Below are 26,464 nucleotides of genomic sequence, written 5' to 3' on the forward strand. Positions count from 1 at the left end.
TTCAGTGAGGCATTGGACAGGGTTTTTAATGTGTCTGTCATTATATGTTAACCTCTGAACTGGGACACGACGTCTGTTTTATGGCTGACAACAATTTAAAAGTATACATCTTGACATGGTGGATAAAGGAAGAAGGGGGAGTGGGGAAGAAAAAAAGAATTAATGATGTTAGCAAATATTAGTCCCTGTATTTCCATTCTGTTCTGAAAGTGGTTGTCAGGCTTTGAGGCTGCCTGGAGCAGCATTGGCAGTGACAGCCAGCCAGGATGCCATTGTCCCTTGGATCAGCTGGGCTGTTACTGACAGACCCAGGGCACTGAGGCAGGGATCAGGCTGCTCCACTGTCTGTTCCTGGAGGAGGGTGCCTTTTCTCCTGGCATTCCTGGTGACATTTGAGAAGGACAGTTCTGGGCTTGGTGGAGTTCCCTGTGCCAGTCCCTGAGCCCATCTGGAGTCAGAGGGGTAGAAGATGTCTCTTCAGGAGTTCTGTTTGCTGCATGCCCAGCCCGGGTTTGCCTGGGATTGATGCTGCTTTTGGCCAGCCAGCCCCACCCACCAAAGGTAACTCTCACAGGAGCAGTGACTTTGACATCAGCCTCAATTGTACACAAGCCACAAAGAATCAGTGGGCAAAGGCAAAACATGAGAAATTTCACTGTTTAAGACATCTCTTACACTCCTCTATTTCTCTATCATCTTTTCCTCTGTTTCTTATATGCCACTGCCTGTGCTTGGCACACAAGTGCAATCCTCCAAGGTGTCTTTATGTTCTGTCACAAATTCCTCTTTATTCCCACAGTTTTTAACTGGCATTTTAAGAGCAATGTCCTGTCCTTACTCAGTCCATAGCAATTTTGCCTTTCCTACAGCACCTCTCCTGCACAGTCCAAAAGTGGCTGCTCCTGCTGTCATCTCCCTTGGGTTCAGGTTCCAAATTATGGAAGCCCTGGATCATGCTATTCCTGAACTATTATTAGTTCCATGTGCATCTGCAGTGCTTCTGGAGAGCGCTGCCAGCAGTGAAAGAAATGGAGCTGGCTTAATTGAGAGCCACATAGTTAATTATTAGTGCCTTTTTAACAGAGGAGACAGGAAATTTGCAGTGTCAGTTCTTAATTTCATTGTGGTTTGCAGGGTAATGTGACTTTAAATTCATGAGTCATTACCTGCATATAAGCAGCCCTAAAAGCTCTCTTTTGCTGTAAAAATTTCAAAAGATTTAAGAAGGAAAAGGGCATTACTGATCCCTTCAGCCAGGATGAACAACAAATAAAAACACCAGTTCCTGTCAGTGCTGTCAGTAGCTGTGACGTGATTTGGAGGGAGCTGCTGCTTCTTGCTCCACTTTTTGTGTCACTGAGTTTGGAACATCATGCTCAGATATTGTGTGGAAGTTCTGGCAGGCTGGGCAGCAAGGATTTTGGAAGTGGGCAATGAGCTCATGGGCAGGCAGGTTGTCAAAGGCAGCTGGAAAGAAACCAGTTTGAGTTTGTGTCTGCATTGAGAGAAACCAGTTTGAATTTGTGTCTGCATGGAACATTTTGTTGCATGAGAGAAACTTTTTTGTGCTGACAGAGCCTTTTGGGAAACTGGCTGTTCCCCTTTGAAAGCCCCCTGAGGATGAAAGGTGGAGCCTTGTCTCTGTCTTCATGGCTAAATACTGAGAAAACAAAATTTTTTCCTGGATCTTCTTCATAAATTTGTTCTACATATCAAGAATTGTGATGGAATAAGCTTGCCTCAACATTCATAAATTGAATATTGAATTACCTATTTCTGTGTGAAAGAGATGAGATAAAACTACTTGGACAAAGTAACTTGTATATGGATTAAAAACCAGAGAAGTTTTTGCCTGAGTGTTTTGGGAGAGCCTTTATCACTAAGTTTCCTGATGACCTTATGTGTACTCAATCAACGTGATTAATCTTTGGTAGAAATGCATTCGTTGTGCAAAGAAGGTGAGCTTAATCCTAGAAATCTTTTTCTTTTTAACAATTTCTGCCTCTAGAAAGATTAAATGTATTTTTTCAAATGTTTTTTCTGAGTTGGAAAAAAAGCAGCAACCAAGAACTAGAGTAGCCAGAGATAAATAGATTAAAATTTTTTTGCAGTTTCTGACACTGATTGAATGCCCATCATCCCTCAGTATCAAACAGGATAGAGTAATAGTAAGTGTAGCTTCATTGTATAGGAATAACTCTTCTGTGCACTTTCAGGTGATCTGAAATTAATTTTATTTTAATAGTGGAATCCAGGTAATTGATGGACAGTAAGTTTCCCTGCTAAATAATTTTTTAAGAGGGGCACTGCACTGTTAAGACTCTGAAGCCCTTTGCCTTGAGGAAGGAGAACTTCATGTCACTTTCTACTCTAAATTAGAGAGAGCTTATTTGCCATGGAATAGTTTTCAAAGCCAATTTCCTTTCCATGTATTCTTATAAAGAAGTTTGTAATATCTGCAAATCTAATGTTATGGCTTTGGGCTGGTACAGGAGAACTGAAAGTTGGAACTGGTTGGCTCAAGCTGGGCAGAATGTAAAAGTGAATGTATTATAGGGAGCTAGTACATTGATTTAAAACAAAAGCAGCCTGAGGAGCAGGAAGAAAGACAAAAGTTTTTTTTTTGTTTTTTTTTTTTTAAATCAACATCTTTCTAAGTAGAATTCTGATGGTACATCAATGCTTTTGGGTGTAATGAAGGGATGAGATGGGATGGAGCACCTCTCCTATGAGGAAAGGCTGAGAGAGCTGGGATTGTTCAGCCTGGACAAGAAAAAGCTTTGGGGTGATCTAATTGTGGCCTTCCAGTACCTGAAGGGAACCTACAAGAAAGATACAGAAAGACTATTTACAGTGGCTGGAGTGACAGGACAAGGAGGAATGAAATTGAAAGAGAGTGGGTTTAGATTAGATATTAGAAAAAAATTCTCCCCTATGAGGGTGGGCAGGCCCTGGCCCAGGTTGCCCAGAGAAGCTGTGGCTGCCCCTGGATCCCTGGCTGTGATCCAGGCCAGGCTGGACAGTGCTTGGAGCAACCTGGGACAGTGGAAGGTGTCCCTGAAAGTAGATGAATTTTAAGGTGACTTCCAGCCCAAATCATTCCAGGCTTCTGTGATTCTGTGTATTGTAGCTACAGAGAAGCTGCAAGAGGCTGGGACTTTGCTCCTGATCTTTTTCACCCTAGGTGTGACACTGCCATCACAGAAAGCCTCAGACCTGTCCACTGGCAGCAGCAAGTTGCAATGAATGGGCTGATTTTTGCAAGGAATTGCTGCTGCAAATTCCAAACCAGTTTTGACTGCTTATCTGAAAACCAAAATGCTTAATGCCATGGAAGAGTTGGGGTTTGTGGTTCCCTGCACCCCCTAATTGGGTCAGGCTTTCAGACATCAGGCACTTCCCCCTGCTGAAAGTCTGGCATCAATGTGAAGTCAGGCAATTGAAGATCCCAGGCTGCAGGATGGTTTTTTGAAAAGGTAGGCCTGAGGCTCCATATCGATCAATCATTATTCTAATTGTTCATTTCTATTATGGTGGGAATCATTCAGAATCCTAGAGTTCCTGGGAGTAAATCATTTGGAAATGCTGCCCATTATAAAATTTAATTTTAAATCTATATTAAATAGATTTATAAAGGCAAGCTTTGCAATCTAGTAACAGAATATTATGCTGCCTCACAGAGGCTCAGCTTTTGAGTCCTGAGGGGCCAGGGCTGGGAATGAGAGTTGGGAATGTGATGGGAGCTAGAATGCTGGACCAATCTTTCTTTTTCTTTCAGACACCAGAGAAGAGGGGAAAGGAAAGCAAAACTGTATTTGGAGGCCCAGTCATCAGCTCATTATATCAAGAAGAAGAAATAATCAGGTGATTATCTGTGCTGTAATTCAGATAAAAACTGTGTTTTTCTAATGTCTTTTTTTAAGCCTTTTTTTTTTTTAATATTGCACAAGTGTGGTGGCAACTACAACAGGATAATAAATGACAGGAAAGAACTTTTCAGGTCCATAATCATTTAAATCAATATCTGCCTGTATCATTGCCAGGTAGTAACCTTTCCTTAGCACAAGATGTGGGGGAAGGGCAAGGCTTCCCATTTTTCAGTTATATGGCTTTAAAAAAAAGGCAATATTGGATATTTTTAATAGAAAGCTATTCAGGCACTACCTTTTCCAAATAGTTATTTCTTTACCAATACATTCATTAGGGACTGTTCAGTGAAGGTTTTAGTGTTGGACAATGTTTGCCTTCAGGGACAGTTTGTGCCTTATATCAAATTAATTTTTTTCTAGGCTCTGCAGCTAGAAAAGCCAGCTCTGCATTTACTGAACTAGAGTGGCTGCTACTTTAAACTGTCAAGGTGCAAGTAATAAGTGACATTAGCTACTGAATAAGGACACCTGGATGGTTTTTGTTTAGTTTATTTTTTTGCTGTTCCAGACTACTAATCATGGGTATAATATTAAAATCCAATACTTAAATGATTTTGTGGAGGAAATTTTAGAATACTGTATCATAGTTTTAGTTAAAATGAACAGTCAGAGAAGACTAAATTTTTGACAGTGTTTCCCATCATGTAGTGACCCATTTACATGTGTATGATCCCATTTTTTAATGAATGTCTTGCATCTTTTTACATCCAGGAAATGTGAGCACTGATTTCTCAACATGCAGTCTCCAGCTGAGAACTTACCTAACGAGTTAAAACTCTAGCACAGCATTTCTTTGAGTTGTTGTCACAAACCAAGGAACAGAAATGTTGATCAGGTGGCTTGGAGCCTTTGCAGAGAGCTCAGGTAGGAATGGAGGCAGCTGTTGGAAGCAGGCAGGATGGCAGATGTGTGCTTGGCAGCAATGCAGGCATTTCCCTGGGGATTGCAATCCACTTTGGAGTGGAGTGGAGGACTTGGCCAGGAACAGCTTCCTCCCCTTGCATGGAGAGCCAGCACATCTTTCACTTGCCCTGGCCCTTGAGCAGAGGTGGGCAGGTGTGACCTTGGTTTAACACCCTGAGGAATGGCACTTCTGCTGACCACCAGCTCCTTTTTTGTCCCTGCTCCATCAGTGCAGGTCTCAGCCAATATCCTTGATCTCACAGTTTGACTTTGTGCTTTAAATCCTGTTCAAGCTCTCCTCATAGGGGTAGATCAAATCCCTACAGAGCTGTCAGAGTCTTGGTTATCCCAAGTGCTGCCTATGCCCTTTCTTGGATTTGAAATACAGAATAATGTACAGAAAAACAGAGTTTGCTCTGGTTGACTTGACCAACCTAAATCTTTTCATTTGTTTGTTTTTATTTCCAAAAGTACAGCTGTAAATACATTTTTCCAAACATACCATGAGGAACATAGGGGCTGTTTGTTTAGCACAGCACAGCTGTCCTTACAAATGAGGCTGTAGGCAGGTGCAGTCTCCCACACAGCTGGAATAGGGTGATTCTGCTGAAATTTGTTGAATGAAGTGTCCTGACTGTGCTGGCAGAGTGGAAACATCAGCTCAGTTTGACTCCCAGGCATCAGTGTCTTCCTTGCAAGACAGGAATGAGCAAGTGTCACCATCATCTATCCCCAGGGCTGGACAGCTGCACATTTCCTAGTTCTTTTGTCTACGGTTCATTCTCTTCCTGAAACAGGGAATAAACATGCGAGTATAGGGACATCTCTAGTGTGGTAATTCCACTCATAAAAGCATTGCCTAAAACAGCAAAATTCCTCTGGTACCAAACCTGCAGGGAGATAAACCAAAGAGAGAGTGGCTCTAAACATTAGGTTTGGTGTCCAGGTTTGTCTAGAGCAGGTTTTGGTTCCATAGCTGTACCTGACAAGGGTGACTTTTGTGAGGCTGTGAGTGATTACCTAGAAAAACATAAGCTTAGCATTGAGTAATACTACATAAAACAGAACGTTATCATAAAAAAATAAGATATTTTCTGTAGAGGAAGAACATGAAAAATTTTAAGGGGAAAGAAAACTGATCAGCTTGAGCCAAGATAAGCTTTAACACATTGATAGCTCTGGGTAAGTCCTGTGCTGTCAGTTCAGTGTGTATGTGTGTGCTCCCTCAAAACCTGCTATCTGAGAAAAGAAACTTTGGTGCAGACTCTTTTACTGACTCAGTTATCCTTAGTGGGTCCAACAAGCTTGCAAAAATTTGAATAGAAATCAAACCACTGTAGTTTGTTTCCCGGTGCTGTTGATAGGTTAAGTATTTTCTTGTTAGAGGATCACTAAAGAAGCCCAGAATAACTAAGAAAAACCCTTAATTTTGTGTACTAAAAGCTAAAACTCGAGTCCTCATCAGCCCTGAGTCCTGACAGACTGCTGGAAGCAATTTTTCAGCAGCTATTACTCTGCCAAACACAGCCCACCATGTGCCCTTTAGGATTGTGCTGATCCAAAGGCAGGAAAAGGCTGCTGATTTATCTGGACCTCAGCTTGCACCAGGAGAGAGACAAGAATGCAGGTGCAGAGTTTTGAAGGGTCACCTAAGCAGTTTCAGTTGTTTTTTTCTTTACCAGAACCTTCTGAACAGTTTATCAAAGGCCTCCAAGCTGTTGCTGTTAGTTTGAAGGATAGAATAGAATAGAAATAGAATAGAAATAGAAGGTTTGAAATAGAATAAACCCCTTGTTTGCCATCAGCAGTAGTTAGCAACAAAGCAGCAGTGCCATTGGTTTCAAACTGAGTGTCCAAAATGATTCCTAAATAATTCTTACATTCCTTTTTTGGAATGAAATGCTTGGGGTTTAGGATGCAGATCTGTAAATGATGGGCAAAGTGAAGTTACCATACCCTGCCCTAAAGTGGATCAGCAGTAGGAGGAACTCTGGTGGTGCCAGGGCCACTTTTTTCCCTTATCACTAATTATCTCAAATGTTTCTAATTGAGAACAAGATAGAAAAATGGTCAGTCTGGCTCACAGTACATTGCACTGATTCCAAATAAATTCAAGAGCATCCACAGAAACAGGTTATAGCGATCTAATTAAATCAATTTAGAAGGAGATTCGGGTAAATCAGTGCAATTTGTGTGTTCATAGATCAGCCCTCAAATCAGGAGAAGGTCTCTTGAGCTAATGAGGCATAGCAGTTATTTACTTTGGGGTACTGGGCACTGGTCATCAATTAGGAGTCATTAATAAACCCTGGCAATAAAGAGCTCAAGTACCCCCAGTGAGTAATGGGGAGCAGTTGCAGGATGTATTAGCATAGTGCTCTGCCTCTGGGTTTCTCTGCAAATCACTTATCTCCCCTCAGGCATTGCATAAAACTCCTGCATGCTGCTCACTGATGATGGGACTTGGAGGTTCCCTTGGAAGGAAAAATTTAGACATTATCAGTGATTTCAGGCTGGGTATAGTGGTGGTTTGGGTTTTTTTACTGCTACATAAAGCTTTATGTTCCTTTTCTGGTCTTATTATTAGAACAAAGCAGTAGTAGTGGAGTTCTTTCATGATCAAAGCACTGTAATTGGAGTTTCACAAACCTGGGAAATGACCAGTGATCTGAGGTTGACTGATGTGTTACCAGTATAAATCTCATCCAAGACACAATCTGAGAGATGTGCCAAAAATACCACAGCCTTGGAAATCCACCTTTATTTTTCAGGGATGTTTTTAAACCGGGGCAAGGAGTGGGCAGTTTATAAGTGTTTTCAGGAAACAAATACATTGATTTGGCAGGTGGAGAATGAGAAATAACATTGCCAAATGTCCGTGGAGGAGCCCTCCTGCACTCTGCCACGAGCTGCTTCCCCAGGGCCTTGGCATGCCAGGATGGGAATGACACCTGCCAGTCAGCACCGAGACGTCCCTGAGCTGTTTTACTCCTTCCATCCCGAGGGATGCTGAAAAACCCCTTTTCTGGTCCAAACTACCACCCTTCCCCAGACATTTGGGAGCAACCCCAGTCATGAGTGGGGCAAACATTTAGGGTGTGGGTGTGGAGCAGCACCCCTGGTGTGCAGGAGCTGCCTGCTGCCGTGCAATCCATCAGAATTGTATTAATCCCACTAACGCAGCCGCCATCTGGTCCCGCTGCCGGGCCGGCTCGTGCGAGCCCCCGTGATGGATGGCCCTGGGAATTGATTAGTTGTTGTGTGAGACAAATGAACTGTTTTGGCAGAAAATACCAGAGGTCGCTGCATGTGGTCAGGCACAAAGGCTGCTGAATTTTAAAGAGCTGCTTCCAGCATCCATTGCAAGGATGCTGCTTCAGAGCGGCGATGGTTTTTGGGATGAGCCCAGTGCTCCAGAGCATGGTTGGGGTTTTGTTATCTCCCTCCAGCCCTACTTTTGGGAACACCAGCACTGGAAATGAGTGTGAAGCTGCAGAGATGTGGCATCTGTGTTGGGAATCACAGGCTGGTGTGGTGCATGCCACAGATGTGTCACTCACATAACTGCTGGGCTGTGCAATCCCTGTGGAAGGGCTTTCCTCATTCTGTGGAGCCCACGGTGTGCTCAAGCAAAACACCTGTGGGTCCTGGCAGCTGGGACTTGGGGTTTTTCAGGTCACTGTTGCTTACAAAGGGGTGCTCTCATGGTGATGTTCCACAGGCAATCTTTTGACTTTAAGATGATTGCCAAGTTTATTGCTACTCCTCTGTTTACTGCGCCCAGAGCATGACCTTTGGGGCTTTGCTTTGTTGTGCAAAGGGCTCAGGCCTGCCTTCCCTTTGGAGAGCACATCCTCCTTTGGTGGCTCCCGCTCTGCGTTTTCCCAGCTGCCTCCTGTGCCGTGTGGTGGCTGGGGAATTGGATGACACATGTCCCGCCATGTCCCAGTGGCTCTCCCAGGGATGGCGCACGAGTGTGCCTGCAAGTGGGCAACACTTCCCTCGGGACGGCCTGCCGGCTCAAAATAAACTTGAGTTATGGATTTATTCAACTTGTAAAACCTCAGCTGGCATAAATAATTGAGAAAGCAAAGGTTTGTGTGTGGAGCGTACCTCAGGGACCTGCTCCTGCCTCCCTCCCTCCCACCACCCTTTCTTATGAAAATGATCCCAGTTGCACTGATAGATAATAACAACACCAAGCAATTAAAAGCTATGGGTGGCTGGAGAGAGGAGAAAAGGTTCAGTTAATGAGCTTTTCCTCTTCCTGTGCCCAGGAGAGCCTCCGAAGTGACGAGGCGATTAAAGCGAAGAGATAATTATAGATTATGTGAAAATGGCTCCCTTGGGGGGGCCCGGGGCCCTGCCATAAACAGCGAGTGTTGTGAGCTCCTCTCGCTCCCCGCACACGTCCTGTTCCGCTCCGCTGCCGTGCCGAGCCGTGCCAAGCACACGGGCCGAGCCACCTGTTAGAGGCACCCAGGGCCACTCCACTGCAAATCCAGTGGGATGTGCCTTGGAGCAGCCCCAGGAAAACGGGAGAGGATGCCCAGAGTAGAGCCTGGTCCCAGTCCTCTGCCCTGAGCCTTGCGCTGGAGGTAACGCGCAGAGGGGGAGGAAGAGGACAGAGCAAACCTGGAGGGTGAATTAATAATGGGAATTTCAAATCTCCTCTTTGCCCTTTTCAGTAGCAGCCTTGGTGCTGTTCAGAAAGCAAGGAATTTTACAGCACTCCAGATAAGAAGGAAATGATCAACTGGCAGCAGATCTTTTCCATGAGTTGTTTTAAACCTGTTGGTTCAACACGTGTGTTTTGGACAGCCTATGGAGAAAGCTTGCAAAGCCTTCTAAGCCTGGGGAGAGATGACTTGGTTTAAGTTGTTCCAAATCCTTTTATTCAAGGATGGAAAAAGCTGCCCATGTGTTATTTGCAGGCAACAGGTATGCTTCAACTCATCTTTAAATCAGAATTGCTGGCTCTTACTGGGGATGGGGGAGAGCACAGTGAAATAGCCTTGGGGGCCATCAGCAAGGGAGAAGAGAAACCCTCTGGTTGTCCTCAGGAAATAGATATAAAAACTCCACCTGCCTCTACTGACAGTCAGGTGCTTGCTGACTTGAAGACTCCTTTTTATCTCAGCAATTTGACATGGAAAGAAAATTGGGTCCGAATCTTCCTTGTAGCTACAGGTTTTGCATTATTGTGCACATCTTCATTAGGCTGAGTTTCATGGTGTTTCTCATCTGAAGATGTCCTGTATTTTTTATGTAAATTGAGATTTTTCTGAAAATACTGATGGAAATGCTGTGAGTTCTCTCCCCCATAACATGATCTGAGCATGTCTTTGCACTGTCACTCCTGTATTTCTCACATGTTTCTGTCTGGGTTTTGCCTGTTTCTACCACTTTCTGGGCCTTGCTGCTGACTCTTACCAGTTTTATGAGGAGTGCAAATTCCTGCTAGGAACAGATCTGATAAAATCATTACATCCTTTTTCTTTTCCTGTACCTACTACAGTGGAGGTATTATTATATACACATTCACACACATAAAATAAAGGCAGGGAAAAAACAGAGTTGCCAAGTTTTCAAGCTCTGTTTCTTATTTGTACTGTGTCGTTTTCAATGCAAAGTCAGCAAATAACAGTAACTCATATTATTCTATTCACACCATTCAAGAAGAATGTTTCCCCTAGTATTGGTCCCTCCAAAAACCTGGGTTTAACTCCTCTGAGCTCTTTCCTCAGTTTCCCTTCCTGGCTTTAGCTGGATCCGATTATTTTAAATGTCTGGAGTGCAGCTTCATATGATTACTTTATTTGTAGATAAAATGTTCTCATTGTGAATGGAAAGGGCTTGTTTCTTTGTTAATATTTATAGAAAAGTTGGATGTAATATATGCATATATATATATATGCATATATATAATATATAATTTTTAAGGAGGGCATCAGGATCAAAGGACTGGTTTAAAGATTGAGAAATAAATGCAGAGCAGAAGAACGAAATTTCCCGAAACCTTATCTTCAGGTGGGGAAATTGGTATTCTGGATTAATTCCATTGTGGACACTTCTGAAAGAAAAGTGGTTTTTTGGAATGGGGATATATAGAGCATTTGCAGAGTTGGTTATTCCAGAAAACTAAATCATATCCAAATAGCTGTGTCAGGTCATTTTCCCCTTACAGACAGTAATATCCTCGGGAAAAGACATTAAAAGTCCTGTCTGGAGGCTGTGGTGGGAAAATGGGCTGGTTGTGGTAGGTCAGGGTTGCTGTGCCCTCTCTGCTGGCACAGACCCCATGGATGCTCCCTGTGGAGCACACTCAGGTGCTTTATGGCTGCCACCTCCCTGCTGGTACCTCTGGTGCTGCCCTGTGAGCTCTGTCAGGGCTCTGCAGCACGTGGAATGACCAGGTGGCATCACTGCCAGGGAGGGAAAGGCACAGCTCATGGGTGTGACATGGAAAATCACCCAGGAGTAACTGGGGATGGTTTTGAGCCTCTCTAGTGAGAGGGGATTGGGGTTTGCTTTGGTGTTCTGAAGAAAGAGTGATCTGTAATAAATGAGGGAGGTGTGGCTGTGCAGTGGGGAGCCAAGTTCCTCTACAGGGCTGTTTGAAAAGCAGCTTCTCCCCAAAGGCTGCTGTGGGCAGCCAGGGCTGTGTTGGAGGGGTTGGACTAACAAGGCAGGGCTGGAGGGACTTCCCAGCATATCACAGCAGCCCTTGTTAGCAGGGGCAGGCATGGCTTGTGACCTCCATCATGAGTCTGTCAAGCTCCATCTCGAGCAGTGTAAGCTTTTGCCTTTTCTAATCCCACTGTGGGATTCTTTTTTCCTGGAATTCAAGGTAATTGCATTTAAAGAATTCAGTGATCTGTTTCCCAGGAGTTTATGTGTAACAGGCAAGACCTCCAAGGAATGAGTTCATGACAAACTGGCTAAGGACCTGGAAGGTTCCTGGAATGTCCTTAGGCCTAAACACAGAGTGTGGAATCCTGTGTGGCTCCCAGCTCTTCACTAGAAAAGTGCAGCTCAGGTGTCTCTGCCTGTGTACAAAGGGTAGGGGTGATGTGCTGGAGAGCAGTGCTACTGAGGCAGCAAGGTGAGAGGGAGGGCAGAGGAAGTGAATTCTTTGGAGAAAGCAGTGATCTGCCACCGGAGCAAGTATCAGTGCTTTTTCCCATCTTTTTCTGGCACCCTGGCAGGACACAGATGCTTGAGGTGTGAAGAATCAGACTGTATCCCAGCAAGCAAGATGCATAACAACAAAAGACAAAGTCAAAACTGGATCATGGTGCTCAGCTCTGCATGGACATGGCCTTGCTGGCATTTCATTTTTGGGGAACTACAGGTTGAAAAGTGTCACTTTTTGTTTGTAACCCATTGCTCAGAAATGCCAGTGTTATCTAGATTTTACTTTTCTTTCCTGGAGTTCTTCAGCCTGCAAGTTGCAGAGCAATGCAGATGAACAGAAATGCTGTTGTTGCCTTTTAACACCAGGGGATCAGTTCTCAAATTTCCCTGTTGAATTTCTCCTGCCCACAGCAGACTGAGCTCCTTACTGGGTCTGACCAGCTCCAGCAAGCTCCCTTTTCTCTGAGTAACTGAGGCTGTCAGCCTGAGTTCTGCTGAGCATCCAGAAGGTCTTTAGTTAAGGTGATTGAAAACTGGGGATGTCATGTGAGGCAACAACTCTGTGTTTAACTCTTGTGAAGCTGCCAAGTCCCATAGCAATGCTGATGGGCTCATTGGAACCATGGTTTTCATCTGGAAACTAGAAGAGAGATTATGTGGGCTTTTTGGCTTACCTCTGGAAAACCAATGGCCTCTTGTCTTTATTCCCTGCTAGCAGCACAGTGGTGTCACTGAACTTATGCCTAAAGATACTATTCTTGTAAGAATCTGTGAAAGCTCTTAACTTCATTAGAGGTGTTTGGCAGGTAAGGATGGAAGTTCTGCTGTGTCTGAAGGCAGAATATTGCTTTTAGCTGTAGGAGGAGCTGTAGGTGTGACTCCAGCACCTGTGACACCATCGTTTGATCTTTCTGCCTGTAAGCAGTTCCAAGTGAGCCCTTGCTGGTGTTGTATCCAGGATCCAAGATGTATTTAGCCAGGGACAGATTGTTCTGCAGGTCTCCTGTTTGTCCTGCTGTTCTCTCCAAGCCATGTTGGTGGCCTCTGTCCAGGGTGGATGACATTGGATGGGGCTTTGTTGTGACCCAGAGTGACTCTTACAAGAAGAGCAGCTTTAGCCTTTTCTGTCTGTGGGATTGCAGTGATTTATACCAGAACATGGAATTTTCTGGGTAACTTCATACATGCCTTGTGCCATTTCACAGGAATAAACAGATATTTGTCTGGACATAATACTGTTAAAAAACAACCTTTGTTTTTCTAGGAAGCAGGATCTTCTGTTTCTTAACTTGGGGGAGGTGGGGAAAAGCACATTATTCTGCATGTGCAATGCTAGATGCCTGTTTGGATCCAGTGACAGCGCTGAAATGTCTGTAACAAAGTTAGAGCATATAATGTGCATATGGCCTTTGTGTTGTGCAGTAACATGGTGCTTCTTTTGCTTTTTTTTTTCCTGAATAGAGAAGAGGACAAGAACATTTTTGATTACTGCAGAGAAAACAACATTGACTATGTAACCAAAGCCATTCAATCAAAAAAAGTGGATGTGAATGTCACAGATGAGGAGGTATGGAGAAAAGATAAGGACCATCAATCTTTTATCTGTTTTGTGTGTTAATTCACTGCTACTCCTTTTTAAAATTCCATGGCTAGAATTGTTATAACAAGGTGCTGCAGCAGTTGGACAAACACTTGGTTGTTGAAACAGGGTAGTCTGGAAACAGCTTTCCACTGGATTTCTGGTGGTGTGGATGTCTAACTGTGGGGCTGTAGCATGTCAGATCACAAACTTAGTTTCTCTGTTATTTTCAGTAGTACCAGCAGCCACTTGTACAGTAAGATCTTCTGAATACCTCCCTTTCCCCACTTCGTACACTAAATGTGGTCAAACAGAAGTAGGAATTGAGGGAAACAGCTTTTTTGACCCATGAAGTCTGTTCAGGTTGAAGGAGGATTTCTGACATGTCACAAGCTTTTCATCATTTCAGATAGAGGGGAAATTAGTTGAGGCATTCACATTCTCTGAGCAGAGAGACATAATTCTCTCTCTCAGAGCTTTTTCCTAGAAGAACACCAAAAGAAGAGAAAAACAATTCTTATCTCTACTTGCTACTCCTGTTATCTTGCACATGTGAAATGTGTTAAAAAAATTGTCTACCTAAAATAATTTGTCAGTTAAATTCTGCTAAAGATTGTTTTGTTTCCTTAAACAATTAAAAAAAGCTGTGTCCTGACTGTTGGGAGACAGTCACGAGTTTTCTTTAATATTCTTTAGTATTCTGTGTAGTATGGATATAATATAGTATATATATAATATAATATAGTATATAATGTAATATAATATAATATATTATATATAATATTTATATACTATATAATAATATAAAGTACATTATAGAATAGAACATAATATATTTTAATTAATATAGCAATTGTTCAGCATTCTGAATCAATAGAGTTAAATACCAATCATTTCCTTCATCAAGAAAATCCTAATTTTACTATAATGAGTGACAGAGGCTTTCCAGCTTCCCAAAACCAGTAACATTGTCCAGTCTTTCTCTGTTCATCAAACTCAAACCATCATTTCTCCACAGGGAGATAATACAGATAATACATACTAAAACTGTGAATTGGCTTCATCCTTTTTTTGGAAAGAGCAAACACCTGGTGGAGGAGGCAGTTTCCTGTTGATCCTTCAGGAGTTGTGGCCATACCAGGTTTGTCACCTTGGTTTCCCTGCTTGCACACTGCCACCTAGCCCTGTCCCTGGTCCAGGCTGGGCACAGCTCCTTCCAGCTCGTTGTGTTTTGGTGAACAGATGAAGTGCTTAGACATTCATAGACTGAGACGCCACAAATTCAGTTGGGTTCTCCTGTAGCTCTAAGCAGATTTCTGCCCTCTGAGCCATGACAGCCCCGGCTGGGGCTCTGAATGCTGATGGCAGGGCCTTTTATTATTAATCAGGAATTCATGTGAATTAATTTTCAGTGGAGAGGAGGGAGGGTGTTCACAATCAGGATTGGAATTTCACATCATAAATTCAATGAACTGAAGCTGTCATGTGCTACACGGTTGCTGCAGCAGCGTTGTTCCTGAGCTCCATCCTCCTCCTGCTGATCACAGGTTACAGGAGGAGATGTCCAGGGCAGTCCCACAGAAAATGCAGCTGGAGTCTGTTCATTAATGAAAGCTCATTTTTAGGATCACATGCTTGCAGTAAGTGCATGTTAGCATTGCTTTGTTTCCACTGGCAAGATACTCTTTTGTAATTAGCAGCATTCAGAAGCTTGTATTTTCCTTTCTGTTCAAATATGCTTGTTTTCAGCCAAAGAAATACTGTTTTAAAACTCAAAATATTTTGTGGAAGCTGAAGTATCTAAACTATGTAGAAAACTACCAGATTGCATCCTCTTTGGGAGTTATCCATGAGTCCCTGATGTAAAAGAACTCCTATTTCTAACTGATGGATATTAGCAGGTGGCTGTTGCAGAGTATGGGATTGATTCAGCACAGGCAGGAGCCAAAAACATCTGCTTACCTGTGAAGGACTTGTGAGAGGATTCCCACTGGGACAAAATTCTCCCATAAATTAAATTCTCACAGCTTCAGCAATTCTGGTTTACCCCAACAAATGCTCAAAACCCCCAAAAAATAGCATACCAAAAGGAAGAATCTGAAAGAAATAGTTGTTTCATGATATGTTATGGGACTGAAAGCATTGCCAGTGTTGTTTGGTATCCAAACATGTTCTTCCCAGTCTGGGAAGTAACTTCTTTTCCAATATCATGCAGGTTGATTGAAGTTTTAGAACCCATTTTAGACTAGAGATAACCCAGACTGAGCCTTTCTTGAAGTGTATGCAGGCACAATCTTGTAATTGTTATTAACTATTTTAGTGTTACTGTGTAAATACATCCTGCCAAATCCAAAGGCTGCCTCACCTGGCTTCTGGACATAATTCACACTACCAATCCTTTGATTTAAATACCTATAAATTGAAAATATCAGCAGGGTACATACAAAGAATGAACTTCTTATGAAACAAAATCTACCGAAGCACCAAATAGGCTCGTGCTAAGCTGCAAAGACACTCAGCTCAGCCTTTCCTTGGGCAATAAAGACTTGGCTGGGGTTGTAGGGTGCTTAGATTTTATTTTTATGTGATATGGTAGTACTCCATCTAATTGTATCCCTCCCATTTTGTGCAAACCTGGAAGAAGTCAGTGAAAAGAGAAAGAATAAAAATGTAAAGTGTGGATGAGCCAACTTAGTCAAAGCAAAAGGATTTCAGAAAAGGCAGCAGAAGTTCTTGGGGTTTAGAAAGATGCACTATAAAACTTCCAAAGCATAAGTGGCCTTCTCCCCAGAAGAAGTAAAGCTGTTCATGTGCAGCATTCAGGCCAGCATACTGCTAACAGTTTAGACATGATAAACTTCAATTTAGAATTAAACAAAGAACCTAATGACAGTAATCATGTACAAGCTTCCATTTACTGTATCTAAATTGCCCAGAGTTCAACAGAATCGCTTGCATTCACTTACAAGAAGTAGCACAGACTAAAACAACCTGTTTTCCTTGTGTATGTCAGCAGGACTAATGGAATAAGAAATGGACTGTGGCTGTGAAGTCACCCCAGGCACATCCTGGGAGTGTGCCTCACTTGCTGCCTTTTTGAAAATAATATTTCTCCACCTTCTAACAAACCAGGAGCTGCTCAAAGGCAGAGATGAGTTGCTCTTGTAATTTGTGCCAAGGGCTGTGGAGGTTGTACCTAGATAATTTTTTTTTAATTGTTGTATAAATCCCAGTAAACAAACATGTTACCTGTGTGCAATGTCCAAGCCCTTGCCAAAACCGTAATGAAAGGCATCTGACAGGATGATCACTTAGTCCCTGATCCTTGTGCTTTTGAGACAGCAATGCCAAACTGGTGCCAGCTTGCCAAGGAAAAGACAGGGGGGAAAATGTGTTTGAGGAAGAGTCACATCCTTCTGGATTTATAAGCTTTCTCCCGTTAGAAAAGCTTCACCAAACATTTGGGAGCTCTGAAAGTGATTGACTTTCAAGTCAAGTTTACCTGTGTAATTGCAGCAACAACCCTTCCATTCACTGTTCCTGCTGTCACAGGGGGATGCAGCCATTCTGTAGATATCTGTCTCTTCTTAATTACTGCTCACAGAGCACTTGCCACAAGTTAGAGTGGCTCATTGCTACCCAGCCATTATAGCTGCAAGCATCGTGCCTGGAAGTGCAGTTTGATACTGTAGCACATCCATTCGGTTTGGCTTTGTTCTCCCCTTTCTCTGCTCAGGCTAATTGATGTGAAAATCATTCCCATCCATTTGTCTGCCCACTCAGTGTATGGGAGACAAATCCCTGTCCTGTGCTTTGTTTGTGAACACCCTGTGACTTGGAGCTGAGCAAAATTGATGTGCTGTTGGCTTGAGAAGCTGCTGCAGGAGCTGGCCAAGCTGGCAGCGGTTAGCCAAGCAAAGCACAGAAGATTTAAAAGGCAGGGTTAGTGCACTGGGGCTATTTTTATGCTTTTTTTTTTTTTAATACTTCAAAGGTGGTGGGGAAATGCATCTACTCTCAAGTTCTGCATCAACTGTTGTGTTTGAATTGCAGGGAGGGAGTACCTCGATGTTTGACTGCATCTAGCCAAACCTCAGTGCTGCAGTGCTTTCCTATGTGAAATTATTCATGTTGCTTTGAGTTTCTCATTGCTTAATGAAATAGTCATGTGGGAATTGTTTTGGGAAAGCTCAATCTGTGGCCCTTAAGATTTCTGCCACATTATTTAAACACACAGACACAGGCTGTATGCTGATATCAAGCAGCAGCTGGGCAGACTAAAGAGTTTTTCAATATGCAGAGGTGATATCCCTGCTAAACAAAGATTGGCAACTGTATTTTCAATTTAAGCTTGACTTATCACTAAGGTTTATTTTAAGAAAGACATGGGAAACAAGTGGATTTTGTAGCTGTATAGCTGCCTAAGTATGTTAGCTGGAGCTGTTGACTGTTATTCTGATGTTCTACAAATAATTGTGAATATTATCTAGCTTCTAAATAAATGTGAATATTATCTAATAGAGCCATTAAGGTTGAAAAAGACCTCTATGATCATCAAGCCCAATCATTTTAAATACTAAATTTGTAGTAATGCTTTTTGTTATGCAATAAGTGGGTTGAGATTCTTCTGGAGGTATTTTTCCTTCCAGATCTCCTGGTGTCCTCTTGCACAGAAGGTCCCCAAAGCCCCTTGCAGCCCGTGCCCAGGGCATAGCATGCTGCAGACATTTCTTGGGTGGAACGTGTCAGCTGTTTAATAGTGCACAGTTACAATGCAGAGCCATTTAAGGCACTAATTAGAAAATATTGTATCCATTTAGAGTTGTGGAGAAAATATATAGGTAAGCAGAGTGTAATTACCCAAAGTGGAATTGGCCCAAGACTTGAAATCCATACTCCTGCAAATAGCACAAGGAGATTCTTAATGACTATGGATGATCAGGCTTCAGGGTTTGTCTTGTTCAAAAAGCACCAAGTGTAGCAGAACCAGAATTTCAGTGTCATGGGCAGGACCAGTTGCACAGTGCTCTGGTAGCCCTGAGCTGTCACAACTAACTGTTGGTTTTCCTTTATTGGTCTCAGCCAATTTCAGCACCAATAAAATAAGATTCTCCTTGTCCAGAGACAAATGCAAACGAACATATTTTAGCCCCTAATCTGTAGCATGGATTTTGATATAAAGGATAAAAGTGCCTTTATTTTATCATGTAGTTGTACAAAGAATACATTTGAATAATTGCAGTATTATTCCTCTACACATATATCAAGACCCTGAAATCATCTGTTGAAGTATTTCTTGCTATTGTACATATTTCAGATGTGCCTCTTCCTTTTGAGATAAACATCTGTGGCTTGAAAAAAGTTGGTATTTGTCCAACTGAAATCCTAAGTCTTAAGTAATTACCAGTCCAGAGGTGAATTAAGGATGCTAAATGTGAATTAAAGATCTCTCCATATTTACCAATTGTTTTAAGTTGTACTCTTTCCCCCTTGTAGACTTTGATAGGGGTGTTGAGTGCAAGAAAATGAATCATTAAATGCTTGGGGATGTCATCAGTGCTTCCATAGAAAGTCACTGTCAGAAAATTCATTTTAATGCAAGGTTAATCAGTGTAACATTAAAATTACGTGTTACAAAAATTAATTAGTGGCTGGGTCAAAAAGTGTGAATTTCCTGACTTAAAATCATGCTCTGCTTCTGCTGCCCTGCCCAGGAATATCCAGCAGAAGCAGTGTGAGCTTTGGTCACAGGTGTCTTCTGCCCCTCCTGCTTTCTGGCACCATGGCCAGGAAATTTGGCTCAGAGTTCCCATTAGCAGATAAATGAGTTGCTCACCTTGTTCCCCACTGCTTTGTCAAGAGATTTATAGCCAGGCTTGGGCTAATTTAACTGAATTCTTTTGTGAGGGTCTGTGAGTGTTTTCCTTGGCATATTGAAAAACACAGGTCAGTCTGATGGTGTCACAGCTTGAGGGAGGTGATTCCTGGTGATCTGCAGGGTGATTTCCAAGAAATCCCCTACAAGTGTGCTGTCCTAAACCAGGAGAGACTGATAGAACATTAAGGCTAATTTGCAAAGTGTACACAGGAGATTTGCGTCTTTGTTTGCCATCTCAAACTACTTTGAGTTCAAAGAATTCACACAATCACTGGGTTGGAAGAGACCTCCAAGATCATTGAGTCCAACCCAGCCCCAACCCCTCAGCTAAACCCTGGCACCCAGTGCCACATCCAGGCTTTGTTAAACACACCCAGGGATGGGGACTGCACCACCTCCCTGGGCAGCCATTCCAGAGCTTTATCACTCTTTCTGTGAAAAATTTTTTACTAATATCCAGCCTGTATTTCCCTTGGTGCAGCTCGAGGCTGTGTGCTCTGGTTGTGTCAGTGCTGCTGGAGAAAGAGCCCAGCCCCAGCTGAGCACAGGCACCTTTCAGGGAGTTGTGGAGTGTGATAAGATCACCTCTGAATCTCCTTTTCTCCAGGCTAAACAACCCCAGTTTACCTTTCTCAGGGATCCTAAGCTATTCCTCATGCCCTTGGGCATGCAGGAAGGTTTGAACTTCCATTACATCCATCCCATGGTGGCAGACACCTGTAGGAAGGGCATGGGAAGCAAACCCTGAAGGTTTTGGAGGTGCTGGAGGTATGGATGCAGCAGCCTGCCCAAAACAGGACAGTCAGGGGTGCCTGCCCAGACACCCAGTTTTAATCTTCTCTTCCAGCAGAGGCAGAACCCATGAATTGAGTGCTTCAGACCTGCCAGAGGAATGAGCTTTTGGGGACTTGGCATCCAGGTGACTTAGGCAGCACTGAATATCCTACCCTTGCTGTGTAAGTCACTGCTCCCAGAAAAGTCAGAGGTGCCAAAATCCTAAATCTATACAGGAAAACAAATAATGTGCTGGTTCCTGTGTTTCATACTTTGCTGCTTTTCCCCTATACATTTCTAGCTGGCTTGTGGGTGTGGTGCTAAATTAATGAGAAATTGAACTATGTGTCACTTCTGACATTTCTGGCATTATTGTGGAAGTCCAAATCACCAGTAAGTGGCATACTAGTATTATTTTGTATTTTTTATTAAGTCTGTGTTAATTTTGGTATTGGTGCTTATTACTTAATAGCAAGACTGATTTTCCATGGGTTTTTTTGTTGTTGTTTTTGGTTTTTTTTGCTTGGCTTTGTTAATTGTGTCCTGGCTGTTTCAGGGCCGGGCTCTGCTCCACTGGGCGTGTGACAGAGGACACAAGGAGCTGGTTTCAGTTCTGTTACAGAACGCTGCTGACGTGAACATCCAGGTAAGAGGGAGCACAGGTAAATGGGATTGATGTGTTACACAGCCTCCTGACCAAATGTTTCCATGAATTCTAAGTTCTTCCCAAACTCCACAGCAAGTTCTCTCAGGGTATTTATCACAGAAGAGCTGCTCCATTCTGGTGAGACCCCACCAGCAGTGCTGTATCCAGCTCTGGGGCCCCAGCACAGGAAGGACATGGACCTGTTGGAGCAAGTCCAGAGGAGCTCACAAAGTTGATTAGAGGGATGGAGCACCTCTCCTGTGAGGCTGAGAGAATTGGAGTTGTTCAGAGAAGGCTTCAGGGTGACCTAATTTCAGCCTTCCAGTACCTACAAGAAAGAGACTGTTCACAAGATCATGTAGTGACAAGGGAGAACAACTGAAACTGAAAGAGAGTAGGTTTAGATTAGATATTAGGAAAAAATATGCTTTCCTGTGAGGGTGGAGAGGCCCTGGCACAGGGTGCCCAGAGAAGCTGTGGCTGCCCCTGGATCCCTGGAAGTGTCTGACACCAGTTTAGACAGAGCTTGGAGGAGCCTGATCTAGTGGAAGGTATTTCTGCCCACAGCAGGGGTTTGGAAACTAGATAATGTCCTTTTCAACCCAAACCATTCTGGGATTCTCTTATAAGAACATCCAAAAAAAGGTAACCTGAGAAAAATAACAGAATTTTGAGCCCCTGAGGTTTGCAGCCCACATGTCTGAGCTTAGCTAGCACCAGTTTTAGGATGTCTGAACAGACCAGGTTTTGACCTAAACTGGTTCAGCAACCACTTTGCAAATGGTTTCTTCCAGCCAGCCAGTCTGCCAGTGTTCCTGAGTCAACACTCCCAGTTCTGTCAGCTTGTTGTAATTAAGGGCTGGCCTTAAATGTAAATGTGATTGTATTAAGAAATAATTGTCCAACATATTCCTGTCAGATTATGATTGATTGCTGTCTACCATCATGGCACTTTTTGGCTCTGCTCTCCTTCCCAGTTTGGACATAGATACACCTTTGCTGATGAATCTTTGCACTCTTACTGGTGAGATCTGAACAGCCTTCAATAAATGCTTGGGTAGTTTGTCAGAGGTGGATGTGAAGCAGAGCTGCAGTCTGAGGGCTTGTGGGCAGAGCTGTAGTGTTCACTAGCTACAGATAGCTGTGTTGGTATTTACACACACTTCAAATTGTTGTAAAAAAGTCTGTCTTGCCCTTTCCTGGGCAGAATTTCTGGTGGGGTGGGTATGAGGAAGCACAGCTCTGTGGTGGCTGGTGAGATCTGTATGTTTGTGCTCAGGGCTCCAGGGTTTCAGCTGTAATGGATTTAATAGGAGTTTTTCCTGACACAGAAGAGGGGTGGAGTGAATCCAGTGCAAATGGAGGGCTTTGCACATCCTGTCCATCTCCTGTCAGCTGTGTTGGATACAGACAGGAACAGCTTTGTGTTGAAATTAGGAAGGAGTGGAACCAGGCTCCTGCCCATTCCCTTCTCCCTGGCAGCCTGGGAGATGGTTCTGGGTTCTCTCTGAAACATCTCTTCTCTTTGACACTTGTCTCATTCCACTGAAGATAAAGTTTGACTCTTAGAAGAAAAAGCAAAAGAGAGAATCATCATATTTTCCCCCCCCCAAGTATTAATTTTCTGTTAAATTCTTCTCTTTTCTTTTTGATGCATTGCACATTTTCTAACCAGATTATTTTTGGCCAGTAACAAAAGGTTAATAATAGTCATAAAAAGAAAAATCAATCTTTGATATGTTTTTCCCCACCAAGGTAATAAAGGAGAATTTTTTATAAAGGTCTCTATTTGCACGTAGGTGTGTTCCCAGAGAAAGCAGACACATTTTTATTCTCAGCCATATATAAATTGCTATAACATTTCAAGACTTTGTGACTTAATGTTTATTTTTTTCTTTTTTCTTTTTTTTTTAATTTTGACCTTTACCCTGGAAGAATTCACATCCAAACCAAAAGCAGGAGAAATTTTCAAGAGCAAGCAGAAGAAAAAGGGAGAGGGAGAAACTCTAGTTTCCTAATAGGCCATAAATACCAGAACCTGCTATAACACATTACCAAAGGCACCATCAGTTCATGTGTAGGCTGTACAGAGCAGTGGGGTCAGTGTGGGGGGGATATCTGGTGAATGGGTGATGCTGTTTGTCCAGATGTGCTCCCAGCAGAGGTTTCCTCCACACCTCTGTCCAAGCAGCCTCCACAATCCCACCTGCCTCTCCAGGTCTTCAGGAATTCTTCTGTCTAGTTCAGATTGCAGCAGCACCTTCATTCAGGCAGCATGAGAGATAAAGAATAAATGAGGGATTATGAGGGTTATGAGCAGGTAGTGAAGGAGAGGAATGCTACAGACCAATTTTTTTTTAATTGCCTGTGTTTTAGTACGCTTCTAAAAAGTTAGTCAAACAGCATGACAGATTTATCCTCTCTTCCATTACCTTTTTAATAAATGTTCTTCCATCTTGGCTCTTTTGCAGTGTACTAAAGGATTTTAGCTGCCCTAAGCAGGCAGTGACAGTGCTGCTCTGCTGGGTGACCTGGAGCAACTCTTACCTGCTCACTGTGCTTTAATACATTTTTGCTGCCTTATTTTAGTTACCTTTATACTGTCTGTTGTCAAAGTACTGCAGTGTCTGGATCAGAAGGGTCTGCAAGTGTCAGCTTATTGCTTTTTGCTGATAAACAGCTTTAGGAGCAGGAAGAGAGGGCTCCTGGCTCTGCTCATTCTTGCAGCCTGCTCAAACCCACTGTAATTCTGGGAATAACCCCGTGCCCCTGGACTGCAGTGATCCAGGGTCTGTGCTTTTTGTTTCAGCACTGGTGCTGCACTTTCCAAGGGTGGTCACTGAAAAGCTGCAGCCACTGAATTCTCTGCTCGCTCATAATTAGCTCTAATAGCACATTTGAAAAGAGGTGCTAAAGCAATTGCCATGGGCAAGGGAATACAAAAAGGCAGCAGGCTGCTCTGCTTTGTTGAGAAGGGGCATTTGTGTAATTGAATTACCTAAATCTCCAGTGCCAGGGGCAATGTCAAAGTGGGTGGTGGGATGGTGTTTGGAGCTCTGCTGGAAATACCCAGAGCTTGGGGCTCAGGCTGAGAACAGCCTCCTTCACTGGAGCTGATTGCCTACACCAGCAACATAACAGTTGGGAACATCATGTTCAGGTAAAAGATTCTGAGCATAACACAGTGGTAACATAAGAGTTATGAAGGGGCTCAGCAACACAATTATAATATCCATTTCTAGCTTTAAAACATATGACACAAATTTTCCTTGTAGAGTATAAACAACAAAGGAAAACCCCTTTCCTCTATGGGGAGAGCACCTTGTGGATGTGAGGTGCTGCTCAAGCAGCTTTGGAGGAGCTCCTTTCGTGTATTTGGGGGACATAACCCATAGACTTTCCTCCTGGACTTGCTGTGGCTGCATTTTGTTTCATTTGTGGGTACTCTGTACTCCAGAATAATAATCCATGTGTTTGTGGCATGCCCTTGGGAGTGTATGGGGAACTATCTGGGAGTGGTGCTCAACAGCTCAGCTTAGTCTGGTAAAGCTTTTCAAGCCTATCTGGCCATGGGAGCAAGTCTTAACATAAATATTGTGAGTTGTGAAGGGAACTGTGTCACTGGACACACAGGATAGTTAAGGGCTGTGTTCATACCTATGAGGTAGAGCAGCTGAGTTTTAACCATTTCTAAATATTTTATGATTTTTAAACTGCATCATTGTGCAATTATCAATGTTATGGTAATAATATTCTGTACTGAATTTTTTTCTATAATTAGGACTAAAAGGATGAAAAAAAGCTGTAACTGATCTTCAGTTTTTATTTCCTGACTTTTCACTTTCCTGGTAAAGTGCACATCAGTGGACTAAGACTTTAAACCACTGGTCAGCAAGTTCTCAGTAGTCACTCATGGACCCTTCAGGTGTTTGAGAAGGAAACTTGAGAGCAAAGCTGAAAATCATCAGGTTAAGAAAGCTGTTGCTAGTATATGTGGGGTTTATTTTATTCATTTATGTAAAGTAGTGATTTCAGTGAAAAGCCTCTGGTGTCTGTGCTGTCTGCAGAGAGCATTGGTTGATCTTTGGTACCAGTGTTGGATTTGTATCTTGTACCAATTCATGCAAGGCTGCTTAGTCATATTTATGCACTGAGTGGTGCCTGCCAGCATATTTTGAGTTAGATTGGGGTTTTTTCCTTTTTTTTTTTTTTTAAGTCACTTAGAGTAACATGATTGCCTCCCCAGGCTTTCTCCCAGTTCCCAACTTCCCTCCTCTATTTGCATCCTAACACTGATGATCAGAGTGTTCCTGGAGACATGGAACATGGAGCAACCATCCCTTGTAATACCTTCACTGACTGGGGATTAAAAAAAGGAAAAAACCTTTTCTAATGAAGACAATACAAACATAATAAATGGCAGGGAGGGTTCATCTCCCTCATGACTCAATCCTTTTCAAACAACATTATTATTGACTGACCTATTGGTTGCCAAAAAGGAAAATCAATTGTACTAGAAGTAGTTGCTGGGCCACAGATCAGAGTACTAACCCAGCAGAGACAGGTTGATTTTTATCAACTATCCAAAGACTAATTTCCACCATTAGCTAAAAATTAAGTAAAAATTATGGATATGTCGAAGATTGCTAAGATTGGTGGTCTGCTGGTTTTGTGTGTTTGTGTGGGTTTTCTCTTTTTCTGCCTGACTTCTAAAAGGCTTCTGTCTGTATAGGGTAAAAAGAAGCAAGGAATAGCCAGGCCTGCTTGCATGCCTGCTTTTTTTTCTTTTCATCCTTCTTCATTTGGGTTTCACAGCAAGGGTCTTGTGTTGGTAGATATTTAAAATTAAGCTGGTCTCAGCAAATGTGTATCCCTTCCCTGCCTCCTGCACCAAACATCAGTCATGCCCTCATGATCCTGTGCCTGTAGGGAGATGGAGAAATTGATGTGGATGTTTTGGCTGTTGTGACCAAGGACCACAGGCTCCATCTACACATCTTTCTCCCTCCCCAGTGAGATGGGGGATGCAAAAACATTTTTGGGTAGGGTGCCAGCTGCCAAAGTCCTCTGCTGTTCTGACCATTCTCTAAACCTGGCTGAGATTAAATAGGAACATGACAGCCTCGTGCCCTTGCAGTTAATGTCCCTAGGATCAATTTCTCCCTAAATATACTAAAAGCCTGGCTCATAAAGCCAGGAGGGGTCCTGTCCTGGACCTGATACTGCAGCAGAGGCTTTGGCATAGGCATGCTCACAGCAAGCAGAGGATGTCACAGGTACTGCTGTGGGAGGGAGCTGCAGTGGCAAATGCATGGAGACACTAAACAGAGATGAAAAGCAAAGCAATGAGAGCAGATTTATTACCCACAGCAGTGTCCTCCTTCCCTTAACCACTCCCATCCCTGTCTCAGCATTTCCATGGTCAGGTTTGTTAAGCAGATCTCTGAAGACTCTGCAGCCATGCACCCCCTTCAGCTTTGACGCTGCTGCCAGTGGGTGTGGAAGGCATTAGCCAAAAGAAAGGAGAGATCTGCTCAGTGACAGAGGGTAGCATTCTACATTAAAGCATTGACATGGTGCCAGTCACACAGTTATTACAGGTGGCACAGCTCCATGTC

General features: G+C 43.0%; 1 protein-coding gene across 1 annotated transcript in view; it reads left to right on the forward strand.

The window, feature by feature from the left end:
- Window positions 1-26,464, forward strand: part of ACBD6 (acyl-CoA binding domain containing 6) — an 82,192-nt gene that overhangs the window by 23,176 nt on the left and 32,552 nt on the right. Inside the window, exons 4-6 of the mRNA XM_064719673.1 lie at window positions 3,779-3,864; window positions 13,431-13,536; window positions 20,757-20,846. Of these exons, the coding sequence (XP_064575743.1) occupies window positions 3,779-3,864; window positions 13,431-13,536; window positions 20,757-20,846 (282 nt within the window). The remainder of the gene's footprint in view (window positions 1-3,778; window positions 3,865-13,430; window positions 13,537-20,756; window positions 20,847-26,464) is intronic.

This window comes from Zonotrichia leucophrys, chromosome 8 (assembly GCF_028769735.1).
Source record: "Zonotrichia leucophrys gambelii isolate GWCS_2022_RI chromosome 8, RI_Zleu_2.0, whole genome shotgun sequence".
NCBI lineage: Eukaryota > Metazoa > Chordata > Aves > Passeriformes > Passerellidae > Zonotrichia > Zonotrichia leucophrys.